Raw genomic sequence first — 20,200 nt, forward strand, 5'->3', positions numbered from 1 at the left:
GAGTTTCATAACAAAAGTGAAAATGTCAGGTTTTGTTTACAGTGCAATGTTAATGATACATGCTAATGTAGTACGGTGTCGATGTACAACTGCTCTGTTTTAGCAGTCGTGTGTCATGCATTTGGAGTGTTAAGAAAGGTGTTCTTATAAGAAAAAAGAAAAAAAAAGGGGACACTGTTTGTATGTTGTCAGGTGTTGGGCTATAGCCGCATGGTGCAGGCAGTTCTGTCAGTAATAGTACAAGGTGTTTTGACTTATTTGTGTTGCCACTGTCATGACTAATGCCTGGTAAAGTTGTTTTGGGGGTTATGGTCTGAGGACAGCCATCATTTTAAGTGGGGGGGATATGTAATGATCGCCCCTTGATGACGTAAAGTGTGGTTGCCCTACGATATGTAATGATCGCCCCTTGATGACGTAAAGTGTGGTTGCCCTACGCGCGCGCGCGGGACTTCTCTCTTCTGTTCATACTGCGTGAATGGTTACTGCTCTCTCTTGCTTACTTAGTAGTTGCTACTACTGACTCTGTCTAACCGTCCGTTTTATAGTGACCTTCAATATAATAATAAACTATGGACAGTGGTTCTCCATTTGTTTCGTGTCATATCTGTTATATATATATATATATATATATATAAATAACCGTGAGGAATCCACCAAATCCTTACAATGGCCAAAAGACAAAGCACAAGTAATGGAGGAGGTGAGATCTTACTTCGCCATGCAAGACGAACTTAGTGTACAACATGGTGTGATATTCAGAGGAGAGCAAGCTGTAATTCTAGGCAGTATGAGGCATGAAATTATGGGGAGAATACATTCTTCACATTTGGGCATTGAAAGTTGTCTGGGCAGGGCCAGAGAATGTGTTTATTGGCCAGGAATGACTGAGACCATAAAAACATACATAAGGAATTGTACAGTGTGCAGGGCCACAGATACAAGGCAGCAGAAAGAGCCACTGTGCCCACATGATATCCCTCTGAGGCCTTGGGCAAAGGTTGGAACTGACTTATTTGCGTTCAACGGCAGAAACTATCTGATCACAGTTGATTACTTCTCGAACTTCTGGGAAGTCAGTCCCACCAGGATTTCGCGGGCCTTTTTTGTGATTGTTGCGGGCTAAAATGTTTGATGTTGCGGGTGTTTTTCAAAAAAATGCGATGGAAGTTGCGGTGTGTTTTTGCTTTTTTGTGAGTACATTACAATAGGGAGTAAATGTTGTATGGTTTCCTCTATTTAGTAGTCCATTTTAATGATCTATTTACCTATTTATTCAGGGTTGCCAACTTTTCAAGATCGCTTGAAGTGAGATTTGAACCTGGAGGGGGTGGCGGGGTTAGCGAACGTAAGTTGTTACCGGGCGGCCTGTAAAATGGACACAAATTAAGTATTATATCGAGATCGATCGCCAGTGCTTGGCGCCAGAGCGAACTAGTAACTATGGATCAGAGATAAATAAACTTTATCTCTGACTTTAAACTTTATCTCAGTTTAAAGTAGGGTTGCCACCTAGGTCTGACAAAAAACAAGGACACTGTCATACTGAGCGAGTGTAATCTGTTGAGCGGGGTGGGCGGCGAACGTAAGTTGTTGAGCGTGGCGTGGCGAACGTAAACTTAACGTAAAACGTTACCGGAGGGGTTTAAAATGGACACAGCGAGAAAAAAACAGATTTAAAGTGTGCAGAAACAGTCTGAATCATGGTTTGAACTAACCTAGTTTTTTTGCCGGGACCGAATATTAAAAAGACAAAAAATCGGGACAAACCGGGACAGCCCGGTAAAACCGGGACAGGCAAGTGAAAACCGGGACAGTCCCAGGAAAACCGGGACAGGTGGCAACACTAGTTTAAAGTTTAAACTTATAAACTTTCTCAGACCCTCGCCGCTTCCGTGCGCTGCAGTGACTTCGCGGGCTACCGTTGCATTGTGGGGAATGTAGTGTTTGTGCGTGCAAAACACCATCGGGCGGCTGTGGCCTGCGGGCCGGTTCTAATAGTTATTAAATATCATCCAGGGGGCCATAGATAATCAATTCGCGGGTCGGATCTGGACAGTTTATCCCCGCTTTCATGTAGTGTACCGGGATACTGCTTTTCCCGATCTTTTTACCGTTATTTTCGTCGCTCATGCTACTTTCAGTCTGCTCCTCTTGAACGTATATACGGAAGTAAGGCGGGAGTTTGTCGACGTCACATCAAGACGACATCAGTGATTGGTCAAATGTGCGGGAAAGTTGCGGTGATTGGCTGAAGTTGCAACACCGCCCTGAATTCGCGGGGTTTGCTTGAAGTTGCGTTGAAGTTGCAAATCGCAACATCGCGACTTTCTGGAGGGTCTGGGAAGTCGACCATCTTCCTGACACAAGTTCAGCCACTGTTATCCACAAGCTGAAAGCTCACTTTGCACGCCATGGCATCCCGGATATTGTGGTTTCAGATAACGGACCACAATACTCCTCCGGGGAATTCAGAAAGTTTAGCGAGGCCTGGGACTTTGAACACGTGACCTCATCACCGACATACCCTCAGAGTAATGGTAAGGCAGAGTCTGCAGTAAAAACAGCAAAACGACTCATGGAGAGAGCAATACAAGCAAAGTCAGACCCTTACCTTGCCATCCTGGACCATAGGAATGCACCATCACAGGGATTTAGTGCTAGCCCAGCACAAAGACTCATGAGCAGAAGAACCAAGACATTACTGCCAACTTGCAGCACTCTACTTCAGCCTGCTGTGATGATAGCTGACCAATATGTAAAGCAAAATCAGTCTAGACAGACATGCTACTACAACAGAGGCGCGAAAGATCTGTCAGACCTAAAAGGTGGAGACAGAGTGAGGGTGCAAACTGAGAACTCTGTAACGAATGCAGTAATATAAGCATTTTGTTTGTGTAAATTTATTCATTTTCTTTTAATATCTATTCATATTTGTATATTTTGATTATTATGTGTACAAGAATTGTGTAAGAATTGTTTAGTTAATAACACCTAACCATGTCAGCAGTGAGGTCATCAGTTGGTCACGTGATGCACTTGGGGGGAAGGGATGTAAGTTTCGCAAAAAGTTAGTCGGTGTGTGCAAGCGGCTTACAAAAGGACAAAGAGCTTGGAAGAAAATTGACTTCTAGCTATGCCTAACCTTCTGGTTGGAGGTGCACACGGTATGATCAATTGAGTAAAATATTCTTGTCTGTATGTGTGTGTAAATTAGGTTGAAGAACATTAGCGTTTTATGTAATAATTCGTTAAATAATTCATAGACCGGAACATGATGTTTTCGTTGACGTATATTGTATTTTATTTCAGTGTTCACGGTGGTCTTGGAAGTGTAAGACAGAAAACAACCTGTAATAAACTTTAAACCATCAGTCGGAGCGCGGCACCTTTTTCAACTAGTGAAGAAAAGGTTGGGATTAGCTATAAACTCCAATCACATTCACTGGACACCTGGCACAGTGCTGGACCAAGTGAAGAACAGATCCTATGCAGTGAAATTGGACAGTGGAACCATTCTCAGAAGAAACAGGAGACACCTAAGAACAACACCGGGACAGGATCAGACAACACCAGAGAGCAGAAGCATGAGAGAAAAAAGTGAAACAGAACATGCATGGACTGACACACAGAGAACAAAACTGATCTCAATGGACAAACTAGAAACAAACACAACACCACACCACAAACACACAGCTGCAGCGGAACTCAGCATGCAGAATGTTGTTAGATCTAGAAGTGGCAGGATAATCAAAAAACCAGAGCACCTGAAGGACTATGTATAGACAAGTTTGTTGGACTAATGGAAAGCAGATAGAAAGTAGGAATAGGTTAAGAACACATTGTTGACAGACAGGTGCCTTAGTGTACCGTTGATTGTTGGTAAAGAAAAAAAAAAAAACCAAAAAAAAGAGAGATGTAACAAGCGGAATAGTTAACGGAACAATGTTGTAGCACGAACCTGATTGAGTGTGACACACTATGCTGTATTGAGGTAGAACTGTGTGCACGTTGTTAATAAAAGCGTTCTGAGAGTTCATGCAGTCCAGAACTATCATTCAGTATGCTAGTCTGAAATGCAAGAGACATCATAAAACATGTATGTCCACTGGTGGGTGGTGCTCTGTTCTGGGTGGTGTTCTCTCTCCTCTCCCTGTGTCTGTACAGTATATCCAGTGGTGGGTGGTGCTCAATATGTTCATAGAAAATATTGATAAAGTTTGGGAACATAACTAAAACATCACGTATCATGAGGCATGGAAGGGCTAAAAAAGATAACCGGAAGAAAAGCGGTTGGAACTGGGCGAGGTCACTTGGTTATCTTGGGGAACAAATGTACATGATGGTTGAAAGACTGAGGGTTTGAGAGGGTATAAGAAGTCTGGGTAGGGGGAGCGCTCTCTGGAAGATGCTTGTATCGTGTGTGCAACTGAGTTTGTGAGATTTTTGACCTTCCTATTTTGCCTAATCTGAGTTCAAAGTTGTTCTTATGTTTGTAAAATTGTTTACAGATATTAAGACAATTTCCACCACAGAAGCAAGGGTTAAGCAGCACTAAACCTCTTTTTACAAACCAATGGAGAAATACAAAATTGAAGTGTTCACAGGTGATTCTGGTGGTTCTGGCACTATAAACTACATCTCCATCAGACTCATTGGTACAAAGAGTTCAACTGAGCCACAGATTCTCAACAAATCTTCAGTTTTTAAGAAGGGGGAGGTAAGATATCTTCTCTTGTTATAGGTTAAGAGACTTTATGTCTTAATTTTGTTTTCTTAAATGTCGTCAGTTTTTAAAATAGTCCATTATCTAACCTACATTATGAATAATCTGGTTGCTAAATTTAAACACAAATTAAGTATCATTGTCAGCTAAATATAAATATCAGTGCTGTTAGTGTGGTACAGCATGAAATGATTAAATAGTTATTTTCATATATAATTGTATGTAATTATAGTTTAGAAAGAAAATGATCTTTGCTTAAAGAGAAAGGTGTTATCTTGTTGTTTGTTGCTGTGTAATGAATTTCCATGTAATTAAATTGCTAAGTAAACACATTTTGCACAAGTGTCTGGCATTTTGTAATGCTGCAGTTAAATGTTGTGTTTAAAAACAGATATTGGGGAAAAACTGGAGTTTGCGTGACATTAATTCTGATTATAGGGAATATAATAACCTGTCCTCTGGGAAAGGATTCTGTCTCATGACGGTTGCTCCATTTCATTATAAAAAGCATGAATAGAGCTCCATTTCATTACTAAACATTAATATAGCTACATTTAATTAATAAACATAATTAATAGAGCTCCCTTTCATTAATAATAACATGCTGTCACTTTTGTGTTCTCTCATGTTCTAATGATTTATTTGGCTGGATCTAATTTCCTGCATTTTTGTCACTTTTAATCATTTTCTTTAATGCTGATTACACATATCTTGAGGATCTTAAATTACCATGTAAATCTATATATAATAAACTCTAATATGCCTCTTTCTAACTTGTCTTGTCCTGACAGAAAAAAGAATTCACTGTGGAGTGTCAACCAAGTCTTGGTACTCTCTTACTGCTTGAACTGGAATCTGAGATTCGATTTTTTTACGATGATAACTGGTTCTGTTCCAAACTGATTGTAACTACACCTGAAGGCACCCAGCACCATTTCCCATGTTATCAGTGGCTGGACAGCAAACATAAGATCCTTCTCAGGGATACTGTAGGTTAGTATGCATGTTTAATTTATTGTTGAATGTTGTGGTGTTGTACTATTATATCATTAAATGTTAGACTTAATTTGTGGAAATACAGTATTCTGATGTTGTTGGAAATAGATTAAACAATGGGTGCATTTCAATTCAGGGGCTGCAGCCTACGTAAAACCCACGGAGGCCACACACTTCGAAGGCCGGGTAGGCTGCATATCACAGCTGTTAATTGAGACAGTCTAGTATTCGCAAGACCACGCTCTGCCCTGTTACATACGTGTTTACCTGCAATATCATTAATAATTGGCATGTTATTTAGCATCTCATTGCAGTATAAATTTCCATATTAAAAAAATACCTACATTTAAAAATGAATTCTTCTGCCCGTACACTAGACTCCGCCATGTCGCCTGTTTATTGTTCATAGAGCAATAAATCCTGGGATATCGTGGGACGCGAAGGATACTTAGATGCGTCCTTCATTTTCGGGGTTCTGAAGGCTACATTCGTCGGCCATATAAGAAGGATCCCACGAATTGGGACAGCCTTCGGCGCGGCGCAGTGACGTAACCGGCCTACAAATCCGCACTTCGTGGGCTGCAGGCCCTGAATTGATGCACCCATAGTGGAATGCACAATAGTTTATAAATGGCAGTAGAGTTCAGAGTCAGAATGCTAATACATAAATGAATCAGTGAATCACGTTCATGAAACATCCCTGAATCCTGACCGTCAAAAGGCTATTAGATTGTGAAATCGTGGTGTGTGGACTTTGGCTCTGGGTGTCACTAATTGACATAAATTATAATTATATATATTGGCCTGCCAGAAAGGACAAGTTTCTCTACCATTTAAAATGGAGCTTCTCGGTGAATGTTTAAGGATTTTACAGCAGTTTATCCAGGACATTTTTTATCTTTTTTCATGACAGCTCACACTCTAACCGGCAGATATAATTTGAAAAAATTCCACCATTAATTCCTATGGAGCTTAAATTTTTTTTTTACATAAATCTAAAAACTAAAATCTACAATTCCTATCAACTCAAAAAACCAAAATACCTGTGAAACACAGTGTCACGTATGGCTACGCCCCCCTCTCCCCGCTGTCACTCCAATGTCTCTGTTATCGTGGTTCTGTCATTCCTTGCCCGTTTATCCCGCCCCGCTCGTTTGTCTCCGTGATTCCTTGTTTGTTACCACGCCCCGTGTTATTACCGTCACCTGTCCCTCGTTAAATGTCATTGTATTTAAGTCCCAGTATTCCCCTAGTCTAGTTATCCGTGGTTTTGTTTGGTCGTATCCGTCGGTGTGCGTTTACTGTCAGCCTGTTTATTCCCTGGTCCGTAAGTCCTCCCTGATCTTGTGTTATTATGTCAGTTCGTGTTTCTTGTTCGGATTGCCTGCCTGCTATGACCCCTGCTTGTTTGTACGACTCTGAGTTCGGTATTCCCATGAATAAATCTCGCTCATCTCAGCGTTTGTGTCCGTCTCCTCGCTCCGTTGCGTATGCAACGTTACACACAGTTTGAAATGGTTGTGAAATTGCGAATAACTCCTTTAAAAATAACGGTGTTATGTAACGGCGTCATTTTGTCAGTAACGGGATAATACAATTAATTACTTTTCCTGTCGTTACAACGTTGACGTTACTGGTCATTAAAAGCGGTGCGGTACTATATATTGATATACTAACAGTAATCCGAGCGGACCGCTGCCCAGGCTAGTGAGGAGTAACAGATCTCGATAGGTCACAGTTCTCGGTGTACAGTAAGCGATTGGCTAAGGCAGTGTTATGGTAGCCAATCAGAGCCATTGTTTTTACACGCGTGACGAATCACACTAGTGACACACGACATGGAGAAACGACATGGAGAAGAGGCAGAAATGGCAAGTCAGGAGCAAGCCGAAGAAAAATTTGCATTTTCAAGGTGGCGATATAAACATCATTTAAGAAAATACTTGAAGTTCCTGAATGTCTGCCAGACTGGGTATTTGATTTATTTAATTAAGAATAGAGGTTTTATTCTTAAGTTTACTTCTGTTGTGAACAAACCAGTTGTCTCAGGTTGAGAGAATTTAATTTAATTTGATGGATGTAAATGCACTTTATATAGTGTAACTGTTTGCTTTTGTTTTTTTTATCCTGCACTGATCTGTGGATGTGCAGTAAATATCAAAAGTTAAACACCTTTCTGATCTACTCATTTCAACTGACTCTGAAAACTGCTTTTTCAAAAAATCCTTATTCATTGGCATATAACTTTTTTTTTTTACTGTAATGCAAATAGTTACTTTCCCTGGTAACGAGTTACTTTTATTATAGAGTAATTCAGTTACTCAGTTACTTTTTTGAACAAGTAGTGAGTAACTAACTAATTACTTTTTTAAAGTAACGTTCCCAACACTGGTTGTGAATATAGTGGTATAATTAATAGTATACTATACAGAGTTGTATAGTAACGAAGTAGAACTACTTCACTACTGTACTTAAGTACTAAAATACTGTATCTGTACTTTACTGGAGTATTATTTTTTTCTCCTACTTCCACTTTTACTTCACTACATATTTTCCATCAGTTTAATACTTTTACTCTGATACATTTTTTACGTGCTGTATAGTTACATAAAGAACATTGATCAGACTCAGTTATCGTCTGAAGTGAGTTCTTTACAATGGAACCCCTGAGACTCTCTTATCCCAGTATAACACGGAGTTACACCACCTTTTGGATAAATACGCCCCACTAAAAACAAAAACAGTCTCATGGAAGACAAAGCTCCAGACTATTCTCCGTCCTGGCTCCAAGATGGTGGAACGATCTTCCATTAGCTGCTAGGACTGCAGAGTCTATTGCTATCTTCAAGCGTAGACTGAAGACTCACCTGTTTGTTGAGTTCTTACCAGAGCACTAACTCAGTTGATACCACTTGCCGTGTTCTTAAATTGTATGTCTGTCTATGGTTATTTGTGCTTCTTGGCAAATGCCTAACTCGCAAAACACTAGGTAATGATATTGACTCCTGTAGTTTAGTAGTAGTCTGACTCAATGGTGTCTTGAATTATGGCCTATCTGTACTATTTCCTAGGATGTATTCTGTGATCAGAAGCAAAGCACTTTGTAAGTCGCTCTGGATAAGAGCATCTGCTAAATGCCGTAAATGTAAATTATTGTGCGATAGGTATGGTGGTGGGTGCCTGCATGGGTGAGATGTGCACATGGCACAAGGTGTGTGGGTGTATGTGTGTAGAGATGTGTATATATGGTATGAATGTGTGTGGGTATACATATGGGATGAATGTGTGTGGAGATGTATATATGGTATGAATGTGTGTGGGTATACATATGGGATGAATGTGTGTGGAGATGTATATATGGTATGAACGTGTGTGGGGGTATACATATGGGATGAACGTGTGTGGAGATGTATATATGGGATGAATGTGTGTGGAGATGTATATATGGTATGATTGTGTGTGGGTGTACATATGGGATGAATGTGTGTGGAGATGTATATATGGTATGAATGTGTGTGGTTGTATACGTGTGTGAGAGTATGTGTTTAGGTGTATGTGGATGCCTACTCTCGGCGGTGGGGGTGGTGGGGGCCGGGATTGAATACGGTGACGGGGTGGGATGTCCCCCCCAGTCTCCCCGGGTTGGCCACTCCCTGCCTCGAGCCGGGGGGGCAGCGAAGCTCGTTGCCTAATGAGCCAGCTAGCAAGCAGGCTCTCCTCTTCCAGAGGACCATTTCCTCTGGACCTACGCATTTCCACCCACCCACCCCCCACACATACATACACACACACACACAGTCCTTTTACATTTAGGATCCTGGGGGGCAGGCAGGTACCCAGAGGTTGACGAGGTGGGCCTGCTTCCATGGTTCACCCGTCTCCTCACCACTGTCTGTCCCTCAGTTTTTACTGCACTTTAGACATTGAGGGCCTTTGAGGGGACGGTGTGGACACACGTCGTCCAGTGGCCCGGGCCCTTGCCCACGTTTGTCCTAGCACAAATGCATATACACCAACACCTACACACAACACAGCACTGGGGGTGGAGGGGTGGGAAGGCCTTCCTTCACCTGTTTCCTGCTCCCTGCCGGGGCGGGGGTGGGTCGCTGGTGTGGGGCTGGGCTGGGGGCGTCCTGGGTCTGCTGCCGATCCTTGCTGGTCCAGCCATTTGCCCCCGCCACAGAGAGTGTGTTAGTTTGGATGAATGTGTGTTTTTGTCCTTGTCTCTGTTTGTATAGGTAGATGAGTACGTGTTGGGTGGGGGGATATGGGGACGTGTGTATATATTGGGGTGAATGTGTGAGTACATATGTGGGGGTATATATGTCCGCAAAAGTGTATATGGGTGTGGATGAATGTGTGAGGGATTGTATGTGGAGGTGAATGTACGTGTGTGTAGGTGTATATATGTGAGGGTCTACATATGAGGGTGAGTTTGGGGGTGTATGTGTGTATACGTATGTGTTTAGGGATGGGTGTAGGTGTATACATGGTAAGGGTGTATATAAGGGGTAGTGTGCAGGTATGTAGGGGGTAGGGTTGCAACGGTATGAGATTTTCACGGTATGATAACCGTCTCAGAAAATACCGCGGTATCACGGTTATCACGGTATCACAGTTAGTTTGTATATTATTAAAAGATACACTGACCCTTAAAGAAATTACAAGTTTTTTTTTGTTCAATTAACTATTTATTGTAGAAACCTGCAACTATTGTATACAAAATGTCTCATTTAAAAAAAAAAAGCTGTAAACTTGTTTATATAAATACTGCAAAATTAGAGAAACCTAAATCATGGATTTCAGTACAATTATTTAAGTTTAAATTATTTAATATCTGATAAACTCAGCCTGGGTCAGTGTCTGATCAACAACTGTTGTAAACGTCCGTTGTACTGCCACCAGATACTGCAGAAAGAGAGGATTTATTTCTGACATCATCACAATAGAGATTTCTATTTTAAGGCTTTCACACCGAGTCTGGTTTTAACATGTGAAAAACAGGCACGTTAGAATTTGAAAATGAACGCATGTAAATTAATGGCGTCTTTCACATCCAGTGAAAGCAAGGACCATAAAAAGCTAGGTTTATTCTTTTCACTAGTGACCGTAGCGCGCGACTCCGCACAGTTCTCTCGTATCACGTTAACAAATACGAGCCTCTTGTAATTCCAGGACGAAACATGAGAGAATGTGAAGACGTTAAGATTGGGCGTTTTGAAAATAAACAACCATTAAATAATGTGATAAAAAGCGAATTATTTCGAGTATATGTATAAATATTTAACTTTATTAAGTTTAACGTGCTGGGAAATATTGAAATGGACCTTTAAAGTGACGTACAAGTGATTTAATTCCACCTTGTAAAGGTGTATGAACCCTGCAAACGTGACTTTGTTCATTGCGCTGAGGCGCGGCGCGCGCAGTTACAAAATTCGAGAGGTGCACGACCTCGCTAATCGACAGCGCGTGAGACCCTCGCGCACGGGCGGAGCCACCGCGATTACGTCATTTTCGCCGCTGACATTAGTTTAGCTTTTTTGTTTTTGTTAAAAAATTTGTTAAGTCTGATACACTTTCTGCCATTCTCACCGCTGTGTGCTGAGTAGCTGAACCGGAGCGGAGTTGCGCATGCACGGGTCAGTTTCTCCGCTGGCTTGCTTTTTACCGGTAATAAGCAAATGCACACGGTATGATAACCGTGCATTTTAATACCGTGGTATACCGTGAAACCGGTTACCGCTGCAACCCTAGTAGGGGGGTATATATGGGGGTGAATGTAAGTAAGAGTGTATGAGTGAGGACGGCTGGTTCTGGGTCGGGGGCTAGTCGTGCCCGGTCCTCTCCCGGCTGCTCCCCTGTGATTACTGCTCCACTCCAGAGGGGGGGGCCTTGGGGTGCCGGGGCCCGGCCTGGTGCTCCGGCGTGTGGGCGGTTGTGGTCCAGGGCGGCTCGGGGCTCCTCGTCGGGAGGGGGGCCCTGCCGGGTGGGGGGAGGTTCCTGGGGGCACGTGGCGCTGGGGCTTTGCTACTGGCCCATGGCGGGGGGGCTCTGTTTCCTCTGGTTCCCCTGGACCTGCACTCCTTGGCTGGGGGGGGGCGCTGTCCGGGGTCTCCTTTCCCGCCTGCTGGGGCGGGCATGCGAGGATCACTGGGAAGTGCGGCCCTGGGGCTCCACAGCTCCTGGGGGGGCCGTGGGCGGGTGGGATTCCCGGGTCTTTCTCTGCCTACCTCTGGCCTCTGGGGGAATGTTGTCACAGCTCTCTACCCTCGCTGGCAAGTACATTCTGTACATTTATCCTATGTTGCACATAAACACACATTCACACATACATATACATCACAGTCATTTGTGCTGTATGTCTTGGGTACACTTTCCGCTCTACTTACATAAACACACACACTCACACATACACATACATCACAGTCATTTGTGCTGTATGTCTTGGGTACACTTTCCGCTCTACTTACATAAACACACACACTCACACATACACATACATCACAGTCATTTGTGCTGTATGTCTTGGGTACACTTTCCGCTCTACTTTGCAGTGGTCATTTGAGCTGCTTGTTTTTGTTTTTTTTTATTATATCTTTTTTTTATATATGCATGTGTATATATATGTATATATTTGTATATATGTATGTATGTTTTTTTTTTCTTCCCCGCCCTTCTGTCTTTTCCCTTTTTCTCTCTCTCCCCCTCTTTTCTTTCTATATTCTATCCCCTCATGGTCCACCTAACCCCAATAATTGTCATCATCACTTTATTATACAGAATTGTTATTATTTGATCTATTATTTGATATAAAAACAAAGTTGTCCTCCAAAGATGGGGGGGTGGAGGTGGGCCAAAAAAAAAATAAAAATTCACCTTCGAGCTTGAAGAAACACATCAATGTAAGTTATAAATATAACGTACAGAAGACACACCAGCTTTAGCTGTCAGTAAGCGCTAGTTAGGTTAGATATCTTAGCTAACTAACCTAATTATGTTCATTAGTGCTGACTAATCATGTGCCCATTTTTATAGTGTAGTGTTTTTATAGGGTAAGGTCATTTATTGGGGGTAAACGCAGGGCAGATGGCTCACCCTTAGAATCCGACGAACGGATGTCCAAAATACACCTCAATTTCTCAGCTAAATTAACAAACCTACGACGTAGCGGGACATAGGTTATCTGTTTTTTGTGTATGAAGTGTTAAGCCCAGTTTTTTAAGTTACTACTTGTTTGTACTAGAACACTTGTGTTTGTGGTTTTTGACATCTTTGATTTGTAAGAAACACAATTGATAATCAAACTTTGATGGCTTTCTTTAATTAATTCAAAACACAATACTTGTACTTTTTACTTTCAGTACTTGAGTAATACATTTTAGAATAAACTACTTGCAATTCTTAAGTACAAAAAATGCTGAATACTTCTGTACTTCTACTTAAGTAAAGTTTTTAAAGAACACTTCAACTTCTACTCAAGAATTTTTTTGATAGAGTACTTGTACTTTTACTCAAGTATGGCTCTCTAATACTTTATACAACACTGATACTATAATAGCTTTCTATATAAATAGAAGAAAAAATCTAATCTCATTTTATGTTGTTTGTTGTGTCCAATATGGTGTCCAGTAGGGTGGTACGGTGGTGATGTGCTGAAAAAAGATGCCAAACATTGTCATAGTAATCATTATTTAGGGTGATCTTGGAAGCAGCCAAAATAGCACCAGACTCCTCAAGGTTAACATGTGAAAATTTTGTTTGTGTTTCTGTGTAGCTTTGCTAAGAAATAAAGAGGCCAAGGGTAACCTCCTGGATCAAAGACAGCAAAATCTAGAGGAAAGGTGTAAAGTCTTCAGGTACGTAAATAAAAAAGAAAAATCCTGTTTTTATTCCCATCCTGTTTATACACACACTCACACACACCGCACTGGGCACGTGTTCACCACAGCCCCTTAGTGATCACTAGTGTGTGTGTGTTGCACCAATGGGTAAATGCAGAGGACTACCGGTAATTTTGATTGGGTTGCAAATCACAATTGACAATGTGGCAAATTAATTTATACATTTTGCTATATATATATATATATATATATATATATATACACTGCTCAAAAAAATAAAGGGAACACTCAAATAACACATCCTAGATCTGAATGAATGAAATATTCTCATTGAATACTTTGTTCTGTACAAAAGTTGAATGTGCTGACAAAATCACACAAAAATCATCAATGGAAATCAAATGTATTAACTAATGGAGGCCTGGATTTGGAGCCATACACAAAACTAAAGTGGAAAAACACACTACAGGCTGATCCAACTTTGATGTAATGTCATTAAAACAAGTCAAAATGAGGCTCAGTATTGTGTGTGGCCTCCATGTGCTTGTATGACCTCCCTACAACGCCTGGGCATGCTCCTGATGAGGTGGCGGATGGTCTCCTGAGGGATCTCCTCCCAGACCTGGACTAAAGCATCCGCCAACTCCTGGACAGTCTGTGGTGCAACGTGACGTTGGTGGATGGAGCGAGACATGATGTCCCAGATGTGCTCAATCGGATTCAGGTCTGGGGAACGGGCGGGCCAGTCCATAGCTTCAATGCCTTCATCTTGCAGGAACTGCTGACACACTCCAGCCACATGAGGTATAGCATTGTCCTGTATTAGGAGGAACCCAGGGCCACCCGCACCAGCATATGGTCTCACAAGGGGTCTGAGGATCTCATCTCGGTACCTAATGGCAGTCAGGTTACCTCTGGTGAGCACATGGAGGGCTGTGCGGCCCTCCAAAGAAATGCCACCCCACACCATTACTGACCCACTGCCAAACCGGTCATGCTGAAGGATGTTGCAGGCAGCAGATCGCTCTCCACGGCGTCTCTAGACTCTGTCACGTCTGTCACGTGCTCAGTGTGAACCTGCTTTCATCTGTGAAGAAGAAGTGGCGAATTTGCCAATCCTGGTGTTCTCTGGCAAATGCCAAGCGTTCGGCACCGTGTTGGGCTGTGAGCACAACCCCCATCTGTGGACGTCGGGCCCTCATACCATCCTCATGGAGTCGGTTTCTAACCGTTTGTGCAGACACATGAACATTTGTGGCCTGCTGGAGGTCATTTTGCAGGGCTCTGGCAGTGCTCCTCCTGTTCCTTCTTGCACAAAGGCGGAGGTAGCAGTCCTGCTGCTGGGTTGTTGCCCTCCTACGGCCTACTCCACGTCTCCTGGTGTACTGGCCTGTCTCCTGGTAGCGCCTCCAGCCTCTGGACACTACGCTGACAGACACAGCAAACCTTCTTGCCACAGCTCGCATTGGTGTGCCATCCTGGATGAGCTGCACTACCTGAGCCACTCGTGTGGGTTGTAGAGTCCATCTCATGCTACCACGAGTGTGAAAGGACCACCAACATTCAAAAATGACCAAAACATCAGCCAGAAAGCATAGGTACTGAGAAGTGGTCTGTGGTCCCCACCTGCAGAACCACTCCTTTATAGGGGGGGGTCTTGCTAATTGCCTCTCATTTCTACCTGTTGTCTATTCCATTTGCACAACAGCAGGTGAAATTGATTCACAATCAGTGTTGCTTCCTAACTGAACAGGTTGGTTTCACAGAAGTGTGGTTGACTTGGAGTTATATTGTGTTTGTGTTCCCTTTATTTTTTTGAGCTGTGGGTGTATATATATATATATATATATATGTGTATATATATATATATGTGTGTGTGTATATATATATATATATATATATATATATATACACACACACACACACTGCTCAATATATATATATATATATATATATATATATATATATATATATATATATATATATATATATATATATATATAGATGTTCAGATGTTTAACATTTGTAGTACATATACCCTGCAGATGGAGAGAGTTTCTTCCTGGATTACCAAATGGTATTGATGCATCCATAGCATCTCAACTGCCACCTGTGGTCCAGTTCTCTTTGGCCCAGAGTCTGAACTTTGACATCACTGGCAAGAAAATGTAAGTAAATTCAAAACTCATGAGTGAACTTTAATATTAAAGTGAACTGTTATCTATATAATGATGCTGTGTAATGTATTTATATCCCAGAATGGGAGAGTTGAAGTGGGAAACCTGGTTTCACCACTCAGATGTTTGGAATAATTTAGAAGAGCTTCATCATCTATTCCACCATCATCACACCAAGACATTTGGTATTTTTCCTAAGCACTAAAGTCTATGTTAAACCCTTCTGTTATGGCACAGTGACATTTATCCTTTCTCACAGACTATGTCAAGCACCATTGGGACAGTGATGAGTTCTTTGGCTATCAGTTACTAAACGGACTGAACCCCATGATGATCCAGTGCTGCTCAGAGCTGCCCCCGAATTTCCCAGTCACAGATGACATGGTCAAATTTTCATTAAAAAAGGAAATGAAGGTATTGCACAAACCAAACTGTGATTTTTACCACTGTCTTATCTGGGCATATCATGACTCTCATTTGCATTTCATCAGAATGGGAACATCTTTCTCTGTGACTATAAGAGGCTGAAGGGCTTTGAGGGTATTGTGATCAACAACAGACAGCAGTATGTTGCAGCCCCACTGTGTCTGCTCTTCAGCACTCCTGAGAAGAAGCTGATACCCATCGCCATCCAGGTAATGCCACACTAGCTCATTCACTACATGAGGGCTTCATTCCTTTAAGGTTCCTGCTTTTCTGCTAACTCAAGAAGGAGAAACCAGCAGAATATTTGGACAGTTAGTGGTACGATGACTGTGTTAGTGGTTCTTGTCCACTAAAAATCCTTTTCAAGTGTGACTCTGCTCTTTTATTCTATACTGTGTTCCTTCAAACAGTTGCTGCAGGACCCTGGGGAGTCAAATCCAATCTTTCTTCCCACTGATTCCAAATGGGACTGGCTGTTGGCAAAGACCTTTGTGCGCAATGCGGAGTTTTACGAACATGAGCTGAACTTCCATCTATTGCATACCCACCTGTTTGGAGAGGTGATCACTATCGCAACATTGCGCAATCTGCCTTCAGCACACCCTCTGTTCAAGGTGAGCGCACAAGCTGCAGTGGACTCACTCATTACAGGCAAAACTTGGAATCTCCTCTTCCTGTGTTTATCACAGTTTCATTTCTCATGTTTGATAAGCTACTTGTGCTAAAAAGTCTGTTAGCTAGCTGGCTATCCACAACAGTAGCTTCAAATTCCATGAGCAAAAATTTTAATCCCTCAGTGTATAAAACTTTGGTCACAAACTAACCTAAACTAAAGGTCAGATAAATGCTATGTGGCTTTATATTAAGAAAATATTTTGTAATGCTTCTTAAATATTGAATTAGAATAATTACGCAATAATACACTCGAGGTTCGTGCTATAACGTGTAATATTGGCACTGCTGTGCTGTGGTCGTAGGCACGAGGCCGCAGGCCGACTGTCATAGACAGGCCCATGAAGTACCACAGTCGATGTATAATACCACAAGCATGACCTATCTTAATGTCATAGAGTATACATATCTTTTTATGGAATCATAAAGAGGTGTGTCAGGTATCTGATGGCTGTTGTAGTGTCTCAGGTGTTTGATAGCTGTTGTAGTGTCTCAGGTGTGTGATGGTTGATTTTTACCAACATTGTGCAACAACAGTATAAAAATACTGTAGTGCATTTAAACTGCCTCTACTCGCAGTCCTGAGGGAATATTCCACTGAGGATTTTCTGTTGTTTTCACTGTTGTTTTTCATTCTCCTTTGTCAGTGCTGTTAGTCTTGACCTTTATTTAATCATAATGTCTCTTGAATTAAATTTGTCAGTATGAAACATCTTTGTCTTTTCACTGATATGAATAACCTTTGTGTGTAATATTAACTGAAATGTTTATCTGGTTTTATGTGGTCAGCTCCTCATACCCCATACTCGCTACAATCTGCACATCAATGTCATGGCCAGGGACCGTCTGATCTCATCTAATGGAGTTTTTGCAAAGGTCCAAACATCTTTTGAGTCATTTAAGAAAAGCTTTGACAGCATGCTCATCTTGCCAAGTTGTTCTTTATCATGAATGATTTTAATGCTTTGTGTCGTATTTCTACCATACAGTACACTGCCATAGGTTTTTGTGGTGTGACCAAATTCCTGGGAAATGCATCTTCGTCTCTGACGTACAGCTCCCTCTGCCTGCCAGACAATATCATGGAGAGAGGTGTGGAGAATATTCCCAACTACTACTACAGGGACGATGGCTTGGACCTCTGGAACGTCATCAACGTGTAAGATTCTTAGAATTGTCTTTTTCCACCTCCTAGAACTTCAGAAGCATTTTGCTTGCAATGTTTCTGGGAACATTGTGTACCTTATTACAACTACAATTTTTATGTCTCTATATATCTGTTAGCATTGCCAGCTGTTGCTATGGCATTTTCTCTCACTCCTGATTAATTTAGTACTGAATTCCTTTTTGCTTCTGTGTCTTCTGTGTCACCCATTAGGTTTGTCCAGAGGGTGATAGTGCATTACTACCTCAATGATGCTGATGTTGAGAGAGACTCTGAACTGCAGAACTGGATCAAGGAGATATTTCAAAATGGATTCATGGGAAACGTGAGCACTGGTATGTTTATTATGTATCTGCTAGGACAGATACAAGCCATTTTCTAATGTGTTAATGCAATATAACGTCTGGATTAAATATATCTAAATATATTCTCTCTTTTATTAGGAATTCCTCAGTCTTTGAACAAAGTGGATGAACTTGTCAAGTTTGTCACCATGGTGATCTTCACTGTGTCTGCCCAACATGCTGCAGTCAACAATGGCCAGGTTCAGGACTGAGGTTTAGTCTAATCCACTGTTATGATGAACTGGATTACATAAACTGACCCTGATCTGTGCTGTTTCAGTTTGAGTTTGGTGGTTGGATGCCCAACTTCCCGAGCACCATCAGACAACCCCCCCCAACCAGGAAGGGAGCAACCACAGAGCAGACAGTGGTGGACGCCATGCCTGATGTCAACACCACTGTTAATATTCTGATTGTTTTGTACACACTAAGCAAGAATTCCAGTGATCATGTGAGTCTAAAAAACACAAAACAACACTAAATTTAATTGAGTTATTGAGTTATATTGTGTCACTCAGAATTTACATGGTAAAGATAAGAAGATAATTGAACTTTGTCAAAGATGTTAGTGAAGTGCAGGACTTTATTACAATGTAAACCTAACAGCAGTTATGGACGACAGAACTGATACATTAAAAAAGGTTTAAAAGGAGATGGCAGAGAATATATCTTTGGTAAACATGTGACACAGGGCACAGAAAGGAAAATGTTTCCTATTGGTGCTGAAAGGTTCATGATTGTGGTGCAGCAGCCAGACCAGCCCTCCTCCCCTTCACACTCCTTCATGTTTACGCTGGTCTTCATAATCACACTGTATGACACCAGACCAGCCCTCCTCCCCTTCACACTCCTTCATGTTTACGCTGGTCTTCATAATCACACTGTATGACACCAGACCAGCCCTACTCCCCTTCACACTCCTTCATGTTTACGCTGGTCTTCATAATCACACTGTATGACACCAGACCAGCCCTCCTCCCTTTCACACTCCTTCATGTTTACGCTGGTCTTCATAATCACACTGTATGACACCAGACCAGCCCTCCTCCCCTTCACACTCCTTCATGTTTACGCTGGTCTTCATAATCACACTGTATGAGCTGCACTACGTCTGGAATTTTGCCAGGTGTCAGTGTCCTCATGTTCTTCATGACATCTTAAGGGGGCATCTTACCAGCGGGGTTGTTCTCTTCCTGCAGTATCCACTTGGCTATTACCCAGAGGAACTGTTTGATGACAGCGGACCCCGTCAGGCGTTTGCAGATTTCAAAACAGATCTTGACCATCTGACAGCTAAAATTGAAAAAAGGAACAGACATCTCAAACTTCCCTACACTTACCTGAGTCCACAAAATGTGGATAACAGTGTTGCAATTTAGAGACAATTATGGAACAAATTGAAAGTTACTTCATCTGTTTTATTGACCAAGCTTAGTTTTGTCCTGTTTTTCTTACTTTCAGTGTCATTTTCTTAAATGTTATTCTTTTATATTTTTAGTAACCGTTCACTGCCCACCTCTTGGGACATAAAATTACTCGGATTTAAGTTTTTCTAAGATTTTAATTCCTAGATATTCTTTCAATAGCTTCTAATCTCTTATGAAGCAAACTAATAAAATGAAAGTTTGCAAAAAAAACCAAAAATTATTGTATTAGCTTGGGTGAAAATGTTGGTGTAGGGAAATTATTAGTAGTGAGGTTAAACTTTCTACAGTTGATTATGACTTGTGGTGTACTTTGCATTTTTGGTCTTATTTTTTGGTAAATCATTTCAGGTATATTCATATATGATGTACTAATCACCTCAATTAAATATACATGACGACTAATCTGATGTGAGAACTGTTGGACAA

The 20,200-nt window shown here is 41.6% G+C and overlaps 2 protein-coding genes across 2 annotated transcripts in view; one reads left to right on the forward strand and one right to left on the reverse strand.

Annotated features, from left to right (window-relative positions):
- Positions 1 to 4,119, reverse strand: part of LOC143487782 (uncharacterized) — a 98,919-nt gene extending 94,800 nt beyond the window's left edge. Inside the window, exon 1 of the mRNA XM_076986951.1 lies at positions 3,962 to 4,119. The gene's annotated coding sequence lies outside the window, so the exon portion shown is untranslated. The remainder of the gene's footprint in view (positions 1 to 3,961) is intronic.
- Positions 4,120 to 4,296: 177 nt separating this feature from the next.
- LOC143487780 (polyunsaturated fatty acid lipoxygenase ALOX15B-like) lies at positions 4,297 to 20,176 on the forward strand. Its single transcript, XM_076986949.1, has 14 exons — positions 4,297 to 4,720; positions 5,518 to 5,719; positions 13,497 to 13,578; positions 15,609 to 15,731; positions 15,822 to 15,925; positions 16,000 to 16,154; positions 16,232 to 16,375; positions 16,577 to 16,780; positions 17,628 to 17,714; positions 17,828 to 17,997; positions 18,217 to 18,338; positions 18,447 to 18,547; positions 18,628 to 18,798; positions 19,547 to 20,176. Exons 1-14 carry the CDS (start codon positions 4,577 to 4,579, stop codon positions 19,724 to 19,726), a joined length of 1,989 nt encoding a protein of 662 aa, XP_076843064.1. The 5' UTR covers positions 4,297 to 4,576; the 3' UTR covers positions 19,727 to 20,176.
- The last annotated feature ends 24 nt before the right edge of the window (positions 20,177 to 20,200 follow it).

Source organism: Brachyhypopomus gauderio, unplaced genomic scaffold (genome assembly GCF_052324685.1).
Source record: "Brachyhypopomus gauderio isolate BG-103 unplaced genomic scaffold, BGAUD_0.2 sc50, whole genome shotgun sequence".
NCBI classification, from domain to species: domain Eukaryota; kingdom Metazoa; phylum Chordata; class Actinopteri; order Gymnotiformes; family Hypopomidae; genus Brachyhypopomus; species Brachyhypopomus gauderio.

Excerpts from the sequence above, each read along its gene's own strand:
- LOC143487780 (XM_076986949.1), top strand. The coding sequence starts at position 4,577 with ATGGAGAAATACAAAATTGAAGTGTTCACAGGTGATTCTGGTGGTTCT. Across the intron at positions 13,579-15,608 it reads GAAAGGTGTAAAGTCTTCAG|ATGGAGAGAGTTTCTTCCTG; the intron begins GTACGTAAATAA and ends TATACCCTGCAG. Across the intron at positions 17,998-18,216 it reads CTCTGGAACGTCATCAACGT|GTTTGTCCAGAGGGTGATAG; the intron begins GTAAGATTCTTA and ends GTCACCCATTAG.